The following is a 19,598-nucleotide window of genomic DNA, read 5'->3' on the forward strand; positions in this document are numbered from 1 at the left end:
ATGTATATATAGTCTACATACAAAGCTATAATGTGGCCTTTGTATATGAAGATAAAGCTGTCTAAACATTAGGTACCTCTTTCAGGGGGACACACCGCGAAACCTTTTTATATAGACTATCATATACAAAGACGTAACGATCTTTGTATATAGACTAAACCCTATAAACAAAGTAACGATTATACAACGAACAGGCGGTTCTTAGTAATAGTTTTCCTATTAGCGAACAGATGGCGTTTTACACACAAATCGAAACTAAAGTCTTTATATATAGACTAACCAAAATATTTTTGAATATATGGTCTCATTATTTGACGACCTCACTTCACTTGTGAAAGTGAAAGTGAGACTATTGAAAAAAATCTGTTTTTTGTATAAAATTATAAATATTTAAACCTCTTCAAGCTACATATCCTCATTGTGAAGAGTTTTTGACATTTTTATTTTTTTTCCTTCTTTGAAAGTTCTTCGATCAGTGAAGAAGGGTTTTTTCCATCAAACCATATCAAACATTTTCCCCTTATTATAAATTAGAAAACCTATTCTTTTTAATTAGATTATCAATAACTAAATTTTTATGTGGTAATCGCGGAAACAATTGTCCTGTATTGATTATATTACCTTTATAACCGTGTTAGGAATCACACGTTAAAAGGTAAGACCTCTAGTCCTTAGCTCGCACAAGTTTCTCAACTTCTGAGAGTTGTCGTTCGTATGAGGGCGACAGCTGATTAACGGAAAAACAGATTTATTTTTGTATATAGTCTATATACAAAGATATTACCTACATGAAAAAATGTTCATTTACTAATAAGTACTATTTTCATTATTAGTCATTCCAAATCGCATTTGCTGAAAGTGAGCTTTGCGGAAATTTGATAAATAAACTTTAATTCATTGAAATTTATAATCTACTACTGCACAATGATGGTCAAGTGGGCTGTGAAATGCAATGTATCAGTTGAAATATTTGATTTCAAATGTAAACATGGAGATTAAAAAACTATGTCCAGATGTTTTATCTAAGTTAAGAAGCACTTACACAATAAATACAGTAACTCAATGTGTCATTGAATTAGTGAGTACATTTTCAAAAAATATTTGACCTTAAGCAGAGTTTTTTAGGTTCTGAATAGCTTGGATGCTAAGTCAACAGCCATAGCAGTAAGAATAAACCTCGTCACTTTCAGAATTCAGGTTGTAGATAATGGAGAAGGGATTCTGGAGGAGAACCTGAGTCAGGTGGGGCGAAGATACTTTACTAATAAGTGTAAAACCTTGGAACAGTTGGAGAAACACATCAAGTATTATGGGTTTCGGGGAGAAGCTTTAGCAAGTATAATAGAATCTTCTAAGAGCGTTAATATTACTTCTAGACATGCAAGTTCTTCTGAAACTTATAGTAAGACCTGTGGAAAGCATACCAATAAGGGTGTAACACAGGTAAGAGACCGGCCAAGCGTTGGCACCACCGTAACAGTTGAGGGGTTTTTCTACAATCTTCCTGTGAGAAGGAAACGGTTGATCAGTGAACTGGAACTTGAAGAAATCAAGAATAGCATGGAAAGCTTAATGATAATGAATCCTGAAGTGTCTTTTACTATTCGCAACGACGTTACCAGTGAACTGCTCCTCAATACTCAGAAAAACAAAGATATATTATCCTCTTTCAAGTACTTGCATCCCGAGGTAGGTGACGATTTTTGTTTCATGAAAATATCGAAGGGAAAATTGTCAGTTGATGCACTTTTGTTTAAAGAGTTATCAGATAACATGAGACTCCAGTATCTTTTTGTGAATAAACGCCCAATTTGCTCTCCAAAAATCCAAAAACTGGTTTGTAAAATGTACTATAAGTTCCATAAAATAAGTAAGAAGAAATCTGTAGAATTTGTCAACAAATATCCAGTATTTGTGATAAATGTTAAGTGTCCTTATTCTCAGTTAGATATTTTGCTGAATCCTACCAAGACTATGGTGGAATTTGAAAACTGGAATGTGGTTCAGAGATGCATTGAAAAATTGATCACATCATTTTTTGGTGATGTAGAACAACCACAAAACAATAATGAACCTGTTTTACCTTTGGAAAACTCTAAAAAACACAGTGGAGTATCTGCAATAGCTGGAGCCTTCAGAAGCTACGGTTATAAAAGAAAAAACTCCGAAAACGAGGCAAAAACACCAGAAAAGGCGATTAAGTTAGCAGACGAAGATGTTGCAGAAGAGAGACAGCTAGGTGGCAACATATCTGATGATGCAATTGAAGATTCTTTGTGGTTGAAAATGACGCAGGACAAAAAAACGATCTGTCCTAAGGCAGTACAGGAGAAAACTAAAGCGAAAAAGTCCCCAAAGAGAGATGTAGCTCAAAAATTGGATGTTCAAAGAGTTGAAGATATTCCTGATACAGAATCCTGTCATATAAGTGATTCATCTCCTTCAGCCATCGCTAAACCAAAAATCAAAATCAAGAAACCTCTTCCAGTGACGGTTTTCCAAAAGAAAAAACAGGCCAACAAAAACTCTGAAGCGAGCAAACTTGCTAGGAAGCAAACGCTACATTTGGAAAAGCCAATGGCAACCCGGCAGGACGATGCAAAATCCACCCTGTCCAAGTTTACCGACGACCAAACCAAAGGTAAAAGCCTCATAATGAACATGTTTCTGAAGTCGACCCAAATATACAGCAGCGACGAAAACATGGGAGAAATCAACGCCAGCCAAGAGACCGTGTACGAGGAAGAATCTAATTTTCTGATGGAAAACAATTTCCAGACTAAAGTCAATGGGGTGAGCAATGCAATGTCGGTTTCTGTGAATGTGAAGAGCACCAAGAAGATTAGACAAGCAAAGAACGCGGGGCAGAAAGCTTCCAAGTGCGTGCAGACTAGTTTCGAAGACAACAGAATGATTTCCAAGGGCTTGCAAACAACATTCAACCTCCACAGAAAGAAAAAGAAACACGACAGTATTTTCCCAGACAGTACGGTTAAAGACAACTACACTGTTGTGCTTTCAGACAGGACATCAGGAGGCCATTTCAAGTTTGCTCCGAAAAATAAGGGGTGTGAAGAAAAACCAGGTTTTGAAAAACTCTTCATTGGTAAAAAATGCATCTGCAACTGTCACGAGGACACCAGTAAATATTTTAATTTTGAAACAGAACGTTGCGACGAATTTGGCGTTGATTTTCCTCAAAGTGATAAATTCAATAAACTCAATTTGAATTTGGGATCGGCTTGTCAAAAGAAAACATCGAAATACTGTAAAAACACAAACCATATTGAACCTGACAGAGCCTTTGCAGGGCATATAGAAACAGAAAATAGGTTTCGAAATGCCCGAGTATATGAAAGAAGTCCCTACTTCACATCGAACAGAAAGAACAAATTACAAACTTTCAATGTCCCTGACAATTATATTAACGGTATAAGTTATAACCCTTATTACGAGCCGTATTTCCATCCGCAATATCAGTATCTTCCTAAGCCCCAATATCGGCATCCTATGGACTTCCAATATCAGTATGGTATTCACAATAATCCCTACATCAATCAAAATCCCGTTTTACCCCAGTATCCTGAGCCAAACAAGTTTTGTGACGATTTACCGCCAAATTGTAGCCCCCAATCTCCACAAGATAATATTCCAAATTTAGACTGTTCTTTTATGGTTAATGAAGACGATCGCAATGAAAAAACGCTCCGTACAAACGATTGGACAATCGGATCTTTTGGTCAATTCAAACCTGCCCACTTGAGTACCCAGCAGAACGATAATGACAAGGTACGAGACAGAACTGATTTAGTGTTCAGTCAATCTTTCGAGAAGCACTTCAATCCTAATATAGAACCTCTGAGAAATCTATTAAGCGTTTCTGAAGAACGCAATAGAGATAACGCGTCAGAAAAGTTTTGCCCAGCACCTAATCCAACTGAAAAAGTTGATGTGGAAACTAGAAATGATGAAAATGATGTTAATCCTACCTTGCAGGCGAGGACTTCTCCAAATACTCACAACTCTTCTATTTTGAATACACAGCAGAGGCTCGAAAAAGAGTGGGAAACTGAGCGAAGTGTTCTGGCCAAAGAATTCATGGAATGGGACAGCCAATTCACAGACGCTGCAAAGGAAGAAAACTTCAAGAAGAGCGACAAAGATGAAATCACCGAGGACTGGATCAAAAAGTTTAATGATTTTGGGAGCAGTTACTATATTAATAAGCGAACTGGTTTTACCACATATTGTACCCCAAAGCCCGCGGGGGAGCAGTTTAAAATAGCGGAGCGACTGGATTTCGTCCCAAAAGGAATGTCGCCTATATTGATGGAGATCAAAGAGGTCGATAGGTCATTGAGTCAAAACGGCAAAGACAAGCTGCTGGAGTATATTATGGAAACTTACAAAAACGAGTTGATCTATATTAAATGGCAGCATTATTTGAAAGATGTTGGTATGTTATTTTTTTTATTAGTAAACTAGTATATTAGTAACATTCATCTGTTTTCTATAACTCTAATATTAATAATAATATAATAATAATTATTATTATTCAGTTGCATCATCTATAGATGACACTGAGTATGTCAAAACGTGTACAAATACAAGATTAAAAATACATATTTCGTTCACTTAGAGGCGCAATATGCAATTTACATAGATAATATAATGTGATATATACCTAATAGTCAAAACTTAAAATAATCTGCTATTTATCGTTATTAAAATCGGACTAAAATGTTGGACATGTACATATATACTATATAAAAGTCAAAACCAAAAATAATCTGTTATTTATGTAACAGCATCGTTATTTTAAAATCTTACCAAAATGTTACATATGTTTAAAGCCAGATTTGTTTTATTGTACTTGGAAGTTTATTGTACAATTTAATGACAATAAGCCTGGGACATGATTCAGATTCAACTAATCTGTGTCTTGGCACTTCCAACTGTAGGGAATTTTTAGTGTTATAATTCTTATTACCATTAAGATTAGGAAAACTGGTTATGTGCATTTTACATATTTTAATATCTCATAAATGTATAAAGTTGTAACAGCTAGTTAATATTCTGAGATTTTGAAAGATGAGTTTGCAACTTGTCCTTCTAGTAACTCCTGCTATATACCTTATGGTTCTTTTTGAATTTTGAGTATTCTGGAACAATCGCACTAGATGCTCTCCAAGCTATAATACCATAGGAAATGTTACAATGAAAGTATGCATGGTAGTACATTAATAAGAGTGATCTATTTACATCCCAGCGTAGTTGTTGAATACAGTAAGATATTGGGGATATCTTTTTACAAATCGTATCAATATGCTTGTACCATTTGAGATTTTCTGTTATTTTCAAACTCACAAATTGTGTCTCCTCTTGTTGTTGAATTGATCCATTAATTGACGTTACTAGTAAACTGTGATCTGGGGTGCTTATCTTGAAATATTAAAATGTAAAAGCACAGTTTTTCTTTCATTTAACAAGAGACCATTGTCTAAGAACCACTTTTGGGTTCTTTTTATTTCATCAGATGCTTTATTAACTGTGGCTTTAATATTTTCTGAATTATCAATAAAGATGTATCATCAGCATACAAAACGAACTGATCACTATAAAAATCATTTACATATATTATATATAAAAGTGGACCTAATATAGAACCCTGAGGAACCCCGAGGGAACAATTTTCAGATTCTGATTTATTTCTGCTAACCTCTACATAGTAGCATCAACCTCTAAGTAACTTTTACAAACCATTTGTGGGTTTATTCCCTGATTTCATACATCTTAAGCTTTGTTAGGAGAATTCTGTGATCTACCAGATCAAATACCTTACTTAAGTCTATGAAAATCTCTAGCGTCTTTTTACCTTCATCCAACTCCCTGTACACGTTGTTGAGGAACTGTGTAATCGCTTGACTTGTGGATACTCCCTTGCGAAAACCAAACTGGTTCACATTCAATAGACCCCATTTATTAAAAAAAAGTTGTCATTAGGCTTGAAACATATTTTTCATATACTGTTGAGAATGGGCTGATGAAAGAAATTGGTCTGAAATTTTGTATGTCAGTGTTATTTCCCTTCTTATGAATTGGCACAATTTTTGAAAGCTTCAGGCACTCAGGAAAAATTCCCTATTCCAAGGAGCAATTGATCATGTAGATAAGAGGTTCAGCTATAAAAAGTACTTATGCATTTTTTCAGTATATTCGTACTTATTCTTTCGTCACCGGTGGAATTTGAGTGGCTTAGGTTAGTGACAATGTCTAGTACTAGGATATCATACTCTGTGGCAGGTATGAAGTAGAGGGAATGAGCATTGATGCTTTTGGTAACCTTATTTTTCTGCAGAAGAGTATTTGGAATGGCATTTAAGTAGTTAATGAAACAGTTAGATACATTTGCAGGTTCAGTGACGAGGTTATTCTGTACATTATTATTTTATTATTTTTTTCCTTTATTTTATCATTATTAGATCTCATAATATTTCAAGCACTGCGACAGATTTATTTTTTACCGTTCGTTAATAAATTGGGTTTGTAAGCTTTTTCGCCTCATTTAGTAATTTTCTAATATATAACTTTTTATATTTGATGTACTATTTTTCATATTACTACTACCATTTAATGTGAGAAAATACAGATACCCGATACTATTATAAGCCTTCAGTTAACCAGGGTTTGCGGTTTTGTTTGTTTCTTTTTTTCGCCTCAAAGGAAAAGCGATTTAAAAATAGTGCCTGAAGGTTTCTAAGAATTTTTCAAATTTAACATTAGCATTTTAACTTGACTGATACATTTTGAACCAATTTTCCTCTTTGAGTAAGGACAAGAACCTCGTAATATTATCGTGATGGTTTATCTCCCTGTATTCGTAAGTCAGCCTGGTATTTTCTTGATGTGATTCAATATTGATACTCAATATCTGGCAAGACTGATGGTCACTTATGTTACTGCTGAAGTTTAAGTGCTCTCCTTGAAATTGACATAAATGTTGTCTAAAAAATTTTTACCACGGGCTGGAGAATGAATTTATGTCAGAAACTGAAGTGTTTCAAGTAGTTTCTAGAGATTTCAATATTTGCATGAGGACTTCTGTACACTGTAATAACTAACACCTCAAGGTTCTTATGTATTTTGCATCTGATATATGTGCACTCAAAATGTTTCTCATAAGATACAGTGTGTACCTACTTTATTATAAATAAATATATAGTTAATAATTCCTAATAATAAATTATTCAGAATCAATTACCGAGAAGTATATTTTTTCAAGTTTCCGTCTACTTGAATGAAAAGTTATTTGCTTTATGATTTTTTTATGAATTATCATAGTGGCCAGCATACCAAAAATTTACATTAACTTTTAAAAAACAGAAATATCGAATTCTAAAAATCCAACTTTCATAATGAAACTGCCAAATATTTCTCATCTATCAAATTTTTAGGACTGGACTCCATATAGACGAGAAAACATATGATATGAATAAACCAACATTTTGCAACTTTATACATAACACAAAAACACTTTTTGTGTTATATATATATATATATATATATATATATATATATATATATATATATATATATATATATATATATATATATATCTATTTTCCGTTTCTTTTGGCCGTGGCCTGCAGATTTACGTTTCGTCTACTACTGCGGCAGACATTATCACAGGCGATGTGTAGTAACGGCTATTATTGTTTTTGCGAAATAAATTGTTATTGTAATAGTTTAAATTTGGAGTCAGGCTTACGGAATAATATGAGAATTTGTACCTACCATCTGGATCACCGAATACCCTCCTTTTTCCCTTTTTTTTTTTATAGACCCAAGTACATTTTTCGAAAATATGTACAAAGAAAAACTGAAAATGTTTGAGGACAGTATCCCTAATATAAGCATAGGAAAGAAGAACTTGACCGACGTCGTAAGTTTCAGCAATACTTTATTCAAGAACATCGAGGTTATAGGTCAAGTGGACAAAAAGTTCATCGCAGTTTTGGACAGAGAAAGCAATTTGCTAATACTATTCGATCAACATGCCGTTCACGAAAGAATTCGGCTGGAGAAGTTGTTAAAAAGTAGGCTAAGTATGCATTTATTATTTTTTCTTAGACTCTGTTTGCAGTTTACAAGGAGGCCAAATCAGAACTCGCGGAGAAGTTGTTATTTTTCATTCCTTGAAAACGACTTACAGCTGCTGAAGAAACGAGAATCCTATTTGAACTTTTTGGGACTCTCAGTCGAGTTCTTCACTAATGGAATTAACGTTATTCAAGTACCTCTGAGTTTATACTCAAAAATTAAACATAACGTAAGATTATATTTGCGTATTTTTCAATTAATAGAAGAAATTTTTTTTTAGAATTTTTCTGGTACTCTGAATAAAATGATTCATCAATTAGTCAAAGAAATAATCGATCTACTAAAGTCAACAAGAGGGGCTTCCATTTCCACTTTGCCAAAATTGTTGCAGAATATCATAAATATGGAGGCCTGTAGAGGTAAAAAAGTATATTGATAGGTAGGAGATATCTTTTCCAATTGTTTATCTGAAATTAAAAAAAAACATTTTCATGTAAATGTTTCTAAAGTTGCATCTGAAATCAAACAAGAGTGAGCTGAATTGAATATTGTTCATTTTTAACTAGTGTGTATGGCATTATTAATCTTTCTTAGGTTCCATAAAATTTGGAGACGTTTTGACAAAAAATAAGTGCGCGGAACTGCTAGAAAAATTATCAACTTGTGATCTACCGTTCCAGTGTGCTCATGGAAGACCTACACTGACTCCTGTACTGGCCCTGGATAGAAAAGATAAACGGGCAAGCTCATCACTTTCTTTCATTCGTACAAAAACACATATTTTTTTTAATTTCCAGGTACGTCCTCGAGTGAATTTCAGAAACTTACTTTGCGATAACAAATAACCTTATAAGAATAAATGTATGTAATATATAATTGTAGTCTGTTTATTATTATTATTATCTGTTGAATAATAAATTATTTCTTGTTTTTACTAACTTTTAAACAGGAATGAAACAACACGCTGAAAAGCATCTACTGCAGCAAATTCATGTTTATTATAATAAATAGTTGTGGTAGAAGTGTAAGAAAAATACAAAATCACAGCGTTATGCAGTTCTTCGATTGATAAAATTTCAAATAAGCTAGTATCGACAGTTGGTAAAGTCTCGTGAGCTGACAAAGGCACTTACACATAGAAAACAGAATCCAAAATATACATTAAACATAACAAACTGAAAACAATACAAAAAAAATAATTCGACTTAAAAACTAAAATACTATAAAATATCACGAGATTGGTGTGAATGAGGAAAAACGGGAGTTGAATTTATTCTACTGCTTACTGCTTAAAATTTTTTGAGTAAATTCTAAATGATCACCAAATATAAATTCACTTATACTGACAAGGTGAACATACCAATTTTGGTGATCTCTGTTATTTGCTCATCATATCAACTGACCTTCTTGGGTGATATGTGTCAATTGTTCATCAGAAAATGTGGTTTATTTGGATAATCTTTGTCACACTTGTTACATATATACTTGAATGTGACTGCAATGAAATTTTTGTTATAGAGTGGGGATTACATAAACTTTGTTATTTTTTTCAAATACATCACTAAAACTCTCAAATTCACACCAACAAAGAACACAAATAAGGATATATAAACATATTTTTCACATCTAAAATAAATTCTGAGAAATTTTTACATTTGGTAACTTATATCACTTCATCATATGAAATCCTAAAAGGAACATCAGTTAAAGCTGTTTCATTATTTGGTAAAAGGCCACCTGTTCTCATCGACCGAGGTCCAAGAGTTCTCTCATAAGACCTCCAAATCGAGTATTGAGATCTTCTATATCTGAATTGGATTCGCTGGCATTCATTTCTGTGTTCCCGATATTATGCCTGATTGGAGGAATCCTGCGAAAAACTCTTCGCACATAATGGCTGATGTTGAACTCTTCATTTTCATCGTGCAATTTTTCATTAATAAAATAACAAGTGACATAGAATTGTAAGTACAGCGAATAAAAACTTGGTGTAGAGATCAATCCACTCGCACTGGCGATAGGAACCAGCAAAACATTCTTGAATTTGTCCAAACATTCACAGTTCAACTTACGGGTGAGTAAGTATGGATGATTCTTAGCTTTCATTATGTTCCATAACAGCAACGTGCCCTTAATTGTAATGCGCCAACCATTCATGAACTTGACTTCTCCCGTGCAATCTTTCCCTTCCTTGTTGAAAACCTTCAAATTATCAAAAAACGCAAGAACTCTGTCAATGAACCTACACTGTGCTTCAGTTCCTTTGAAGCTACTGGTGAGTTCCGTTTCAGAAGTCTCCTGGATTGAATTAAAAAGGTCAAAAAGTTTATCGAACATTTCAACGAATTCTGCTGTGCCAGCAGCAGCAGAGGAAAGCATTCCTTCGTTAACGTGAGCTCTCAACTCTGTAGCTACAGAATTACTTAAGGTTTCTATTGAATAACGAGGAACTACTCTGTCATCTTTAGATAGTTTGATATGTGTCATTCGGAGCTTCGTCTTTTGGGGACCAGGAGTTTCAGATTCGATCTCAAAGAGTGATTTAATATGCTTCCAAGATGTTCGGTACTCGTAAAATTTAAGTTTATATTTCTCTAAGGTATTGCGAGTAATGTTCATGAGTTGGGGTACCTCGAACAGAAAGATTACTTCTTTAGAGCCTACTGTGAACTTTGGATTCTCAGGAGACACTTCAAGATGCAACATTAGATCATAAAAGTTGACTCGCATCCTTGTAATGAGCCCCAGAACATCCAAGCCGATTTCCTCCACTTTCGTAATCGATTTGAACAGCAAAGGTTTGATCTGTTCGATAGTGGCCGAGGCGCTGGTAAATATGAAGCAAAGAGGCATCATCCACGTTCCGCCTATGCTGTGAATCCAGATAGTAGTAACGTATTCAGCTTGTTTTTGAGTTTTGTGTTCACCATCATCTTCAAAACCAACAACGCAGTCCAACCTATCAAGATACTTCAATTCCGGATCTAACTGCATCTCGTCCATTTCCAGAATCACGTCTTTTTTATCTCGGGGGAGATTTTCTGTTTTTACTTTAAGCAACTGCAATATCTTGTCGTTCAGACCTGCAGTCATCGGAAAATCATCATAGCATTGCTCGATGATTATATCTATTGGTGTCAGATTGTACATCTTTGCTAAAGCGGAATACTTCAACTCTCCTAGAACAAAATAAGAGGACATGCAGAAAATCAGGTACTCTGGTGAAGTATCGATCCCATACACCATACGCTCCAAAGTATAGACAACGAACTTCTTCATTTCTATTCCAACGTTATCTTCGTCCATTTCGACTATAATTTTGTCAATATAATCTGGTGATAATTTATTAGCCGGTGGTAATGAAGCCTTGCTATTACGTTTCTTCGGCATATTTATAATGTTGGTTTCACACAAGAAAGATCTACTGAAATGTAGCAGTAGATGAAGACTGTTTTCCAGTAAATGTAATCAAAAATGAAAATGAAAAATTACCTTATACTAGTGAAACGACCAAGACGACAAAAGAAAAAAAATAAGAAATTCTTTTTTGCCCCTTATTCAAAAAAAAACGGTTGCATTACTTGCCGGCAAAGGACCAATGAGACCGCAGAACTAATAAATTGTTTCGTGATGTGTCCTTATAAAACACTTGCGTCTGTAGTTGGGTTAGAGAATTTTGTACTCTAAACATTGGTAATGTTCATTTTTTCCAAATTTTAATTTTTCGCATCTTTTCAACTCATCACTATATGATATAGTTGAGCGATTTCCGGCCAATTTTTGTCTACAAATCAAAATTGAACCAAAAAGCTGCGCAGAAAAATTAACCAGGCATTTGGCAATGATAGTATTCCGGAGATTTTGGCTTCGAAGATGAGCCCCGTAATTATCGACGATTTGAGGATCTTGGTGGACACTTAGCTCACTGAACCATATCAAACGGTGCGTATTGGAAGGGTTAAAAAGCCTGAAAAGTTATACAGTCTACATAAGTAATCAAATTAATAATAGAAATTAACGTCGTTACATTAGATTTCATTTATTTGACCTGAAACATATCCTTCATCTTTCTTCAACTGAAAACTATGCAAACCACAAGAAACAAAACCACTCAGATTTTTTCAATCATATTACGGAACCTACAAACTATACGTAGCTGAAGGCCCAGATATAACAAGAAATATTTATGTCGCCCACTTATGATATAATATACTACTTCGAAAATTTGTCTCCTGTAAATCATAAATAATCAGTTCATATAGCTATATTAAAAATATCATCTAGAGTTCATCTTTCAACCATAAATAAATCAAATTTTGATACATGTCAACAACAGCTGCTCGCACCCTATTATGGTTATATTAAAATAACGTCAACGTAAGAAGAGACAGGGACAAGTTATGTTGATATCGACATAACCTAAATCATGTGGATGTTTCAGACAAGTATAATGCTAAAAGAAATCAGATAGCCATAGCCTACTGGAGATTTTTGAGTCGAGAACTACAGAATTCAACATTTCGGGATGAAAAATCGAAGTGTATTCATGTTTTTTATTGGAGTAAATTTTCTTCACAATCGAGATAATTAGTTCATAAAATGTGTGGATTCTGTTTTTTCCTGTGACTGAACTTCTTTTCTCAGTTCTCTCAGAACGGTGGCCAATAATTCGGGATTAACTCCAGCCTCACAAAGTCGTACGCAAACTGCTAATGTATCGGGCTCCAGTCCGGTACAAAGTAATTTGGACAATTCCATAAGCGACTGAAATGTTTCCTTCGCCTCTTTCATTGGAGTGATTTTTTTATAATTCATTCTTGATATATCAGAAATATGAGCACTATTGAAATAATCTTATACCAACGAAAATATTTGAATTTATCAAAGTATGAAAGTACTACCTAACACTTGTCTTTTCTGACAGATTTTGTAAACAAAACAACTTTAATTAATCTGAGTGATGATACAGCACAGCTAGATGGCCGTAAGCCGTGAACATAATCCATTATTCCGTGCCGTGACTACTAAGATTATCGAACACAAATACTTTCCACGCAAAGCGTTCTCGATATGCGTTTAATTGTTTGGTATAATTGGAAACTGAAAGCATTTTTCAAGAGATTGTGGACAAATGAAGATGTCTAACAAAACGATCATCTCATTTCTTACCACTATTAGGCAGCAACACAGAACACAGTCACTTTAATAAATTGCTGCCAGTTTTAAATCGACCGCTAATGATAAACACCATTCGAGAACGCCTTAAGGTCAATGAGATCATACATCTCTACATATTTTTCTAAGTTGGCTGCAGCTGTCGATAATTTAAATTAAGAAGAAATAAACTTTTTCGGATATTTATACTTCTCTTGCAATATTTAAGAAAATAATATAAATATCAATAAAAAAAATCCTAATGACAATGAATATCGATTATATACGGAAATCAGTTTTCTATTTCTCAGTTTATATCTCAAAATATCAGTCATAATGGAAGGACCATGAAGTGGCGTCATCTAAGTTTATAATTTAAACGTCAAACGCGAGGAAATCATTGAAAATTGTTGTAATTCTATTCTATTCTTTTCACAAACATGTAAATGTCAATTTTCCATAGGGATTATAGTAAATTCTGTCAAAATGATAAATTGTACTTTATTCTATTGACAAACATGTAAATGTCACCTATTCATAGCGAATATAGTTAATTTAAAAGATTTATTCTAATTTAAACACTTTTTCCACACTTCAGAACTGCAATACCATTTTCGACACACTTTTCATCAACTGAGTTTAGGTCATCAGAAGATGAACTCTACTAAATTCTATATAACAGTATTAGTTTATATCCTACCTACTAGTGATACACACGTCGTTGACTTCCTGGCCTGAATCTGAATTCACTGAGGCCAAATATATAATAGGAAAAACAGAAGAAAATGCATGTAACCCCTATGAGATTTTGAATTTTCTGTTGTTGTTGGTTATTGTAATGAAATCTTAAAAGTTTGACAGAGTCTATTCACATTGGCTATTTATCATTTACATGGTATATAGCAATTATGCCTGATATAAAAGTAACGCCGCTTGGTGCAGGTCAAGATGTGGGCAGGAGCTGCTTGTTGCTTACCATGGGCAACAAGAATATTATGCTGGACTGTGGTATGCATATGGGCTACAACGACGAACGAAGGTTTCCAGATTTTTCATTCATAACGGACGGCCCAATTTCCGCGTTTATAGATTGCGTAATAATATCCCACTTTCATTTGGATCATTGCGGAGCGCTTCCTTACATGTCTGAAATGGTGGGGTATACGGGGCCAATTTATATGACTCATCCCACGAAAGCTATAGCCCCCATATTACTAGAGGACATGAGAAAGGTCTCCGTGGAGAAAAAGGGAGAACAGAATTTCTTTACCTCCCAGATGATCAAGGATTGTATGAAAAAAGTGATTGCCGTTACCCTACATCAGTCTGTAATGGTAGATAATGATATTGAAATAAAAGCTTATTATGCTGGGCACGTTCTGGGAGCCGCCATGTTTTGGATCAAAGTAGGAAATCAATCGGTTGTTTACACCGGAGACTATAATATGACTCCTGATCGGCATTTGGGGGCTGCATGGATCGACAAGTGTAGACCTGACCTATTGATATCGGAATCAACTTACGCTACCACCATCAGAGATTCTAAAAGATGTCGTGAGAAGGATTTCCTTAAAAAAGTACACGAGTGTGTAGATCGAGGCGGTAAGGTGCTCATTCCCGTATTTGCCTTGGGGAGAGCTCAGGAGCTATGTATATTACTCGAAACTTATTGGGAACGCATGAATCTTAAAGCGCCAATTTACTTTGCATTAGGACTTACGGAAAAGGCTAACAACTATTATAAAATGTTCATAACATGGACCAATCAGAAGATAAGAAAGACATTCGTGCAGCGAAATATGTTTGACTTCAAACACATCAAGCCATTTGATAGACAGTTCATTGATAACCCGGGGCCGATGGTGGTGTTTGCTACACCAGGTATATAAAATAATTATAAAACAAATTGAATTCCCTCCAGAGGGAAGTTTTTGTCTTTAGCATAGTTTATTGCATGACATTAATTTGTATTTTTTATAGCATTGTCAATATCATTAATGAATATATTATATAGGGGCCATTCAAGTATTACGTAATCACTATAGAAGGGCGGGGGGGTCTTTTGCTTTGCTTATTTTTGATAACATGGGGGGCGTGGAGGTCTAGATGATGATTACGTGTCAGCAGTAGCTGTTTACTTTTTTACACATGTGGCAACCCACATTGTCTATAATTGGAAAAGGCATATAACAATGTTTACATAAGCATGGGAGGGGGAGTAAGAACTTTGCTTACTTTTGCTGACAAGGGGGGGTGGGGGTAAATAATGATAATAAATTGGCTTACGTAATACTTGAACGGCCTCATAGGCCTTGGTTTACTCCCCTGCAGAACTCCCATGGATGTCCCCAATGCCTTCGACCAACTGAGCATCTGTAATTCCACTTTTTTTTTTCGATTCTTGAAGTATGAATCAGATAAGCTTGAACTATTTCCCGTAATACTGTACTTGTATAATTTTTTTCAAGAAGTAAATCATGATCTATGCAGTCAATGGCCTTCGAGAGATCCAGGAAAGACCCACAGGCTAGATCACCTGCTTCCATTGCATCTATTATTGGTGTGAAATGGATTAATGCAGTTTCAACTGATTTCTTTTTCAAATATGCATGTTGATTGAGTGAAAATAAGTGAAAACTTTAGAAGAAATAAACTAATCTTGCTATTGCCATCTCAAAAGATGTTCGAGAACCAGGTATCGGGTTTATAGGATGATAATTTGTAGTATCTATGGAATTTTCTTTTTATAACGGGGGTTTCACTATTGTTGTCTCCAACCCATATGGAAATATACCCTACCTAAAAGACATATTTATAAGGAATATTGAAATATCGGCAATATGCCACCATAAACAAGTACATCTTGGTGGTATTTTTTCAATTTGTTTATATCTTAAATTACAGGTATGCTCCATGCTGGACTGAGCTTGCAGATATTCAAAAAGTGGGCCCCCAACGAAAACAATATGATAATAATGCCCGGTTTTTGCGTACAAGGAACAGTAGGTCATAAGGTCCTCAACGGAGCCAAAAAAATTGAATTTGAAAACAGGCAAGTCGTTGAGGTCAAGATGTCCGTCGAATACATGAGTTTTTCGGCTCACGCAGACGCCAAGGGCATAATGCAACTAATACAACACTGCGAACCTGGCAACGTTATGCTCGTCCATGGAGAAGCCGCCAAAATCGAATTCCTCAAAGAAAAAATCCAGCAAGAGTTCAAAATCAAGTGTTTCAACCCTGCCAACGGTGTGAAACCTCCATCATCTCCACCCCTGTGAAAATCCCCATAGACGTGTCCCTTCCACTTCTCAAAGCCGAGGCGAAAAAGTTCAGTAGTTTGGCTCCTGATCCGAAAAGGCGTCGCACGCTACATGGAGTCCTGGTTATGAAAGACAACGGAATGTGCCTCATGGACGTGGAGGAGGCTTGCAAAGAGGCGGGAATAAGCAGGCATGTTGTACGGTTCACTTCTACAGTTCATATAAACGATAACGGACCTTCTTCAGTGACGGCTCACAAGTTACAAATGTTCATCAAAGAGAAACTTCCACTGTGTCCTGTGATTTTTTCTGAGGGAGAGATCTCTGTGGAGTCAGTTTTGGTTAAAGTCGAAGGGGATGACGATGATGATCAGAAAAGTGTGTACGTGTCGTGGACTAACCAAGATGAAGAATTGGGAAGTCAGATTTTGAACATTATTACTTTGATTAAGCAGTTTTGAGAAGGTACCTTGAAGAGGGGTGAAAAGGAAGACTATGTTAGTTTGGAGAATATTGGACTAGGGACAACTGAGAGGACAAATCTACGGATTTGACTGGAAGTGGTTACTAAAGCTGAGGTTTGAGGCAGAAATGGAAATTTGTGATATATTTCAAGTGTGCACTTGTAAATAAAAATTTTTATAAGAAATTTTACATTTAATTACAAATACAGAAGCATTTTCAACTTATTCTGAGAAATTATCAATAAAACTATCTGCTGCTTCAAGTATGAGGTTTGATGTACTCGTTTTACTGTGGTCAGGTAAACATTATTGTCTAGCCTCTAAAAAAACTTTCTTTTTTTTTTTAGATTCATTTTATTAAACGGGAAACCCCCATTACAAAACAGAATATAATACAGTTATATCAATATAAAATTAACGAAAATAAATAATTTCAGAATAAGGCTACAACTCGCTAAAAAATAAATCACAAAATAATGATAATAGTGTTTCAAAATGACTTAGATACCTACAGTCTAGTATAACATCGATTATAACATTTTAAAGTATCCTTAGTAGAGTATTATTCTTAAAAATATCCAATCTATCCTCTCTAAAAACTCTAGAGATCTAACCATAAAAGAAAATCTCTTATAGTTTGTTCTGTGAAAACTAATGGAAAATAATTAATTATGCCCTTAGCATTCTTTGTGGAACTGCAAGATGTATTTGTAGCAAAGATGGGCATGTTACAATGGCATTTAATATTTTATAAATAAGAGAAATGTTAAACATAATCCTTCTTTTTTGGGAAAGAAAGTTTTTGGCTTTCTACTACTCCATCTGATACAAAAAAAATGGATGAGAGAATCTTCCAAAGAAAGGAAGGAAGTAATCAATTTGAAAATAAGTGAATGTGGATGATATCTGATTCTTATTCCTCCACGAATGTTCGATATACAAACTGAATAGAGAAAAGTATCTTCTGTATAATTCAGTGTTCATATAGAAGTATTTGTTTCGAAAGAATTTTTTTCTTTCGTGTAATTCAATGTTTATATGAAAGTAGCTGTTTCAGGAGGACTTTCTTTCAGTTTGTGTCTGAAAGTTACTTCTTTGCATGATCTACACATCCATGTATAGCGTTACTTATTTTCAAATTGATTACTTCCTTCCTTTCTTTGGAAGATTCTCTCATCCATTTTTTTTGTATCAGAGATGGAGTAGTAGAAAGCCAAAAACTTTCTTTCCCAAAAATTAATCACTCCTAAAAATATAACCCTTTCAATTCAAATAATCCTTCTCTTATCCAGTGTAATAAGCTTTAATTTATGGATAATAAGACTATAGTCATGATCAGCAACAATATTTAGAATAAACCTATAATCACAATATCTCAGGAATTTATTTTGTACTTTCTCAAGTAATAACTTATGAACGTTATACTGTGGAGACCATATAATTGAACCATATTCAAGTGATCTGACCAACCCCAATATATACTGTCCTCACAGCCTCCAGAGACAGATCCCTACAATTTTTTTAAGTAAATCCCAACATTCCTTGAGACTTAACCACTAATTGTTTAATATGCTGCTAAAACTTAATTGGGAATCAAAAAATATTCACAAATCTTCAACCAGTTCTTTGTCTTTCAGCAAATGACCATCTATTGAATAAGAGGATGGGATTTTAATTTTCCCTTTACTAAAAGAAATCTTGAGGCATTTTTCAACATTTAAATCTAACAATTTTAATTTACACTAATCACACAGCAGCAGCGATCTTTCTGGATATCGATAAAACTTTCGAAAGGGTCATTTATTGAAGCTGTATGAATGTATGTCCAATTATCTGGTACTTATAACTAAGAATCTTCTAATGCACAGAAAGCAGAGTCAAAATATTCAATAGTTATTTAGACGAATTTAATTCATAGCACGGGGTTCCACAGGGTTCACCCCCCCCCCTCACCATTGTTTCACAACATATACAGCTCTAATATTTATTATTACCAACATGGGAATATCAATCACGTCAAGCATGAGGCATAAATCCTTCAGTATGCAGATGACACCTCCTCAATTGCCCATGATCAAACTCTAGACAAAGTGATCAAAAATTTGGAACATTAACAACGAATAACTGGTTTAATAAAGGTTCCAGCCAAACTCATTTAAGACTCGGTTCATCATATTTAACTACCGGAATTCCGCAACCTCTTCAACAGTCAATATTAACCAACACATCTTACGTACAAAATAAAGAGTTAATTAATTACCTAGGTGTTACAAGTTTGATTAAATTGTGACTTGTTCCTATATTAGTATATTATGCAACGATCATGATTTGATGGTTATTAAGACACGAGCATTAACCGGGATACGAAACGAGCCGAAGGCGAGTTTTGTATGGTAAATGCGAGTGTATTAATAACCATTACATGAGAGTTGCATACGCTATTTTTTCTAAACCCGATAAATAATGAAAAACTATAAATATTATATTTGTATTGAACACATTTACAGTAATTAACTCATATTTTTTTTAAAAAACACAAACTTAATGGTATTTTCATGGATATATGAAAACTATAAGGATTCTAATTATATTTGTATTGAATATAACAACTGTAATT

The 19,598-nt window shown here is 34.5% G+C and overlaps 4 protein-coding genes across 4 annotated transcripts; 3 read left to right on the forward strand and 1 right to left on the reverse strand.

Annotated features, from left to right (window-relative positions):
* The first annotated feature begins 859 nt into the window (after positions 1-859).
* LOC141484618 (uncharacterized) lies at positions 860-8,284 on the forward strand. The gene is made up of 4 exons (XM_074179632.1): positions 860-1,078; positions 1,126-4,456; positions 7,842-8,096; positions 8,144-8,284. Exons 1-4 carry the CDS (start codon positions 953-955, stop codon positions 8,197-8,199), a joined length of 3,768 nt encoding a protein of 1,255 aa, XP_074035733.1. The 5' UTR covers positions 860-952; the 3' UTR covers positions 8,200-8,284.
* LOC111508326 (uncharacterized) lies at positions 8,202-8,988 on the forward strand. Its single transcript, XM_023163785.2, has 4 exons — positions 8,202-8,329; positions 8,381-8,519; positions 8,695-8,840; positions 8,898-8,988. The coding sequence occupies exons 2-4, from the start codon at positions 8,405-8,407 to the stop codon at positions 8,943-8,945; spliced, it is 309 nt and encodes a 102-aa protein (XP_023019553.2). The 5' UTR covers positions 8,202-8,329; positions 8,381-8,404; the 3' UTR covers positions 8,946-8,988.
* Positions 8,989-9,065: 77 nt separating this feature from the next.
* Positions 9,066-11,658, reverse strand: LOC111508317 (uncharacterized). The gene is made up of 2 exons (XM_023163774.2): positions 11,342-11,658; positions 9,066-11,279 (listed from the first exon to the last, which is right to left on the reverse strand). The coding sequence occupies exon 2, from the start codon at positions 11,248-11,250 to the stop codon at positions 9,844-9,846; it is 1,407 nt and encodes a 468-aa protein (XP_023019542.1). The 5' UTR covers positions 11,251-11,279; positions 11,342-11,658; the 3' UTR covers positions 9,066-9,843.
* Positions 11,659-14,030: 2,372 nt separating this feature from the next.
* On the forward strand, positions 14,031-17,166 carry IntS11 (integrator complex subunit 11). Its single transcript, XM_023163763.2, is given in 3 exon segments — positions 14,031-15,135; positions 16,159-16,505; positions 16,508-17,166. Coding segments are annotated over 3 exon segments (1,791 nt in total). The 5' UTR covers positions 14,031-14,162; the 3' UTR covers positions 16,979-17,166.
* The last annotated feature ends 2,432 nt before the right edge of the window (positions 17,167-19,598 follow it).

Source organism: Leptinotarsa decemlineata, unplaced genomic scaffold (assembly GCF_025532065.1).
Source record: "Leptinotarsa decemlineata unplaced genomic scaffold, Ldec_3_MD MMD2_tig00026282_RagTag_RagTag, whole genome shotgun sequence".
Taxonomy (NCBI): domain Eukaryota; kingdom Metazoa; phylum Arthropoda; class Insecta; order Coleoptera; family Chrysomelidae; genus Leptinotarsa; species Leptinotarsa decemlineata.

Bases quoted from the DNA above. Each gene is read 5' to 3' on its own strand.
- LOC141484618 (XM_074179632.1), top strand. From the start codon at position 953: ATGTATCAGTTGAAATATTTGATTTCAAATGTAAACATGGAGATTAAA. The intron at 4,457-7,841 runs GTATGTTATTTT...TTTTTTTTATAG, and splicing joins GCATTATTTGAAAGATGTTG to ACCCAAGTACATTTTTCGAA. The intron at 8,097-8,143 runs GTAGGCTAAGTA...CTCTGTTTGCAG, and splicing joins GCTGGAGAAGTTGTTAAAAA to TTTACAAGGAGGCCAAATCA.
- LOC111508326 (XM_023163785.2), top strand. From the start codon at position 8,405: ATGATTCATCAATTAGTCAAAGAAATAATCGATCTACTAAAGTCAACA. The intron at 8,520-8,694 runs GTAAAAAAGTAT...AATCTTTCTTAG, and splicing joins AAATATGGAGGCCTGTAGAG to GTTCCATAAAATTTGGAGAC. The intron at 8,841-8,897 runs GCAAGCTCATCA...TTTAATTTCCAG, and splicing joins TGGATAGAAAAGATAAACGG to GTACGTCCTCGAGTGAATTT.
- LOC111508317 (XM_023163774.2), bottom strand. From the start codon at position 11,250: ATGTACAATCTGACACCAATAGATATAATCATCGAGCAATGCTATGAT.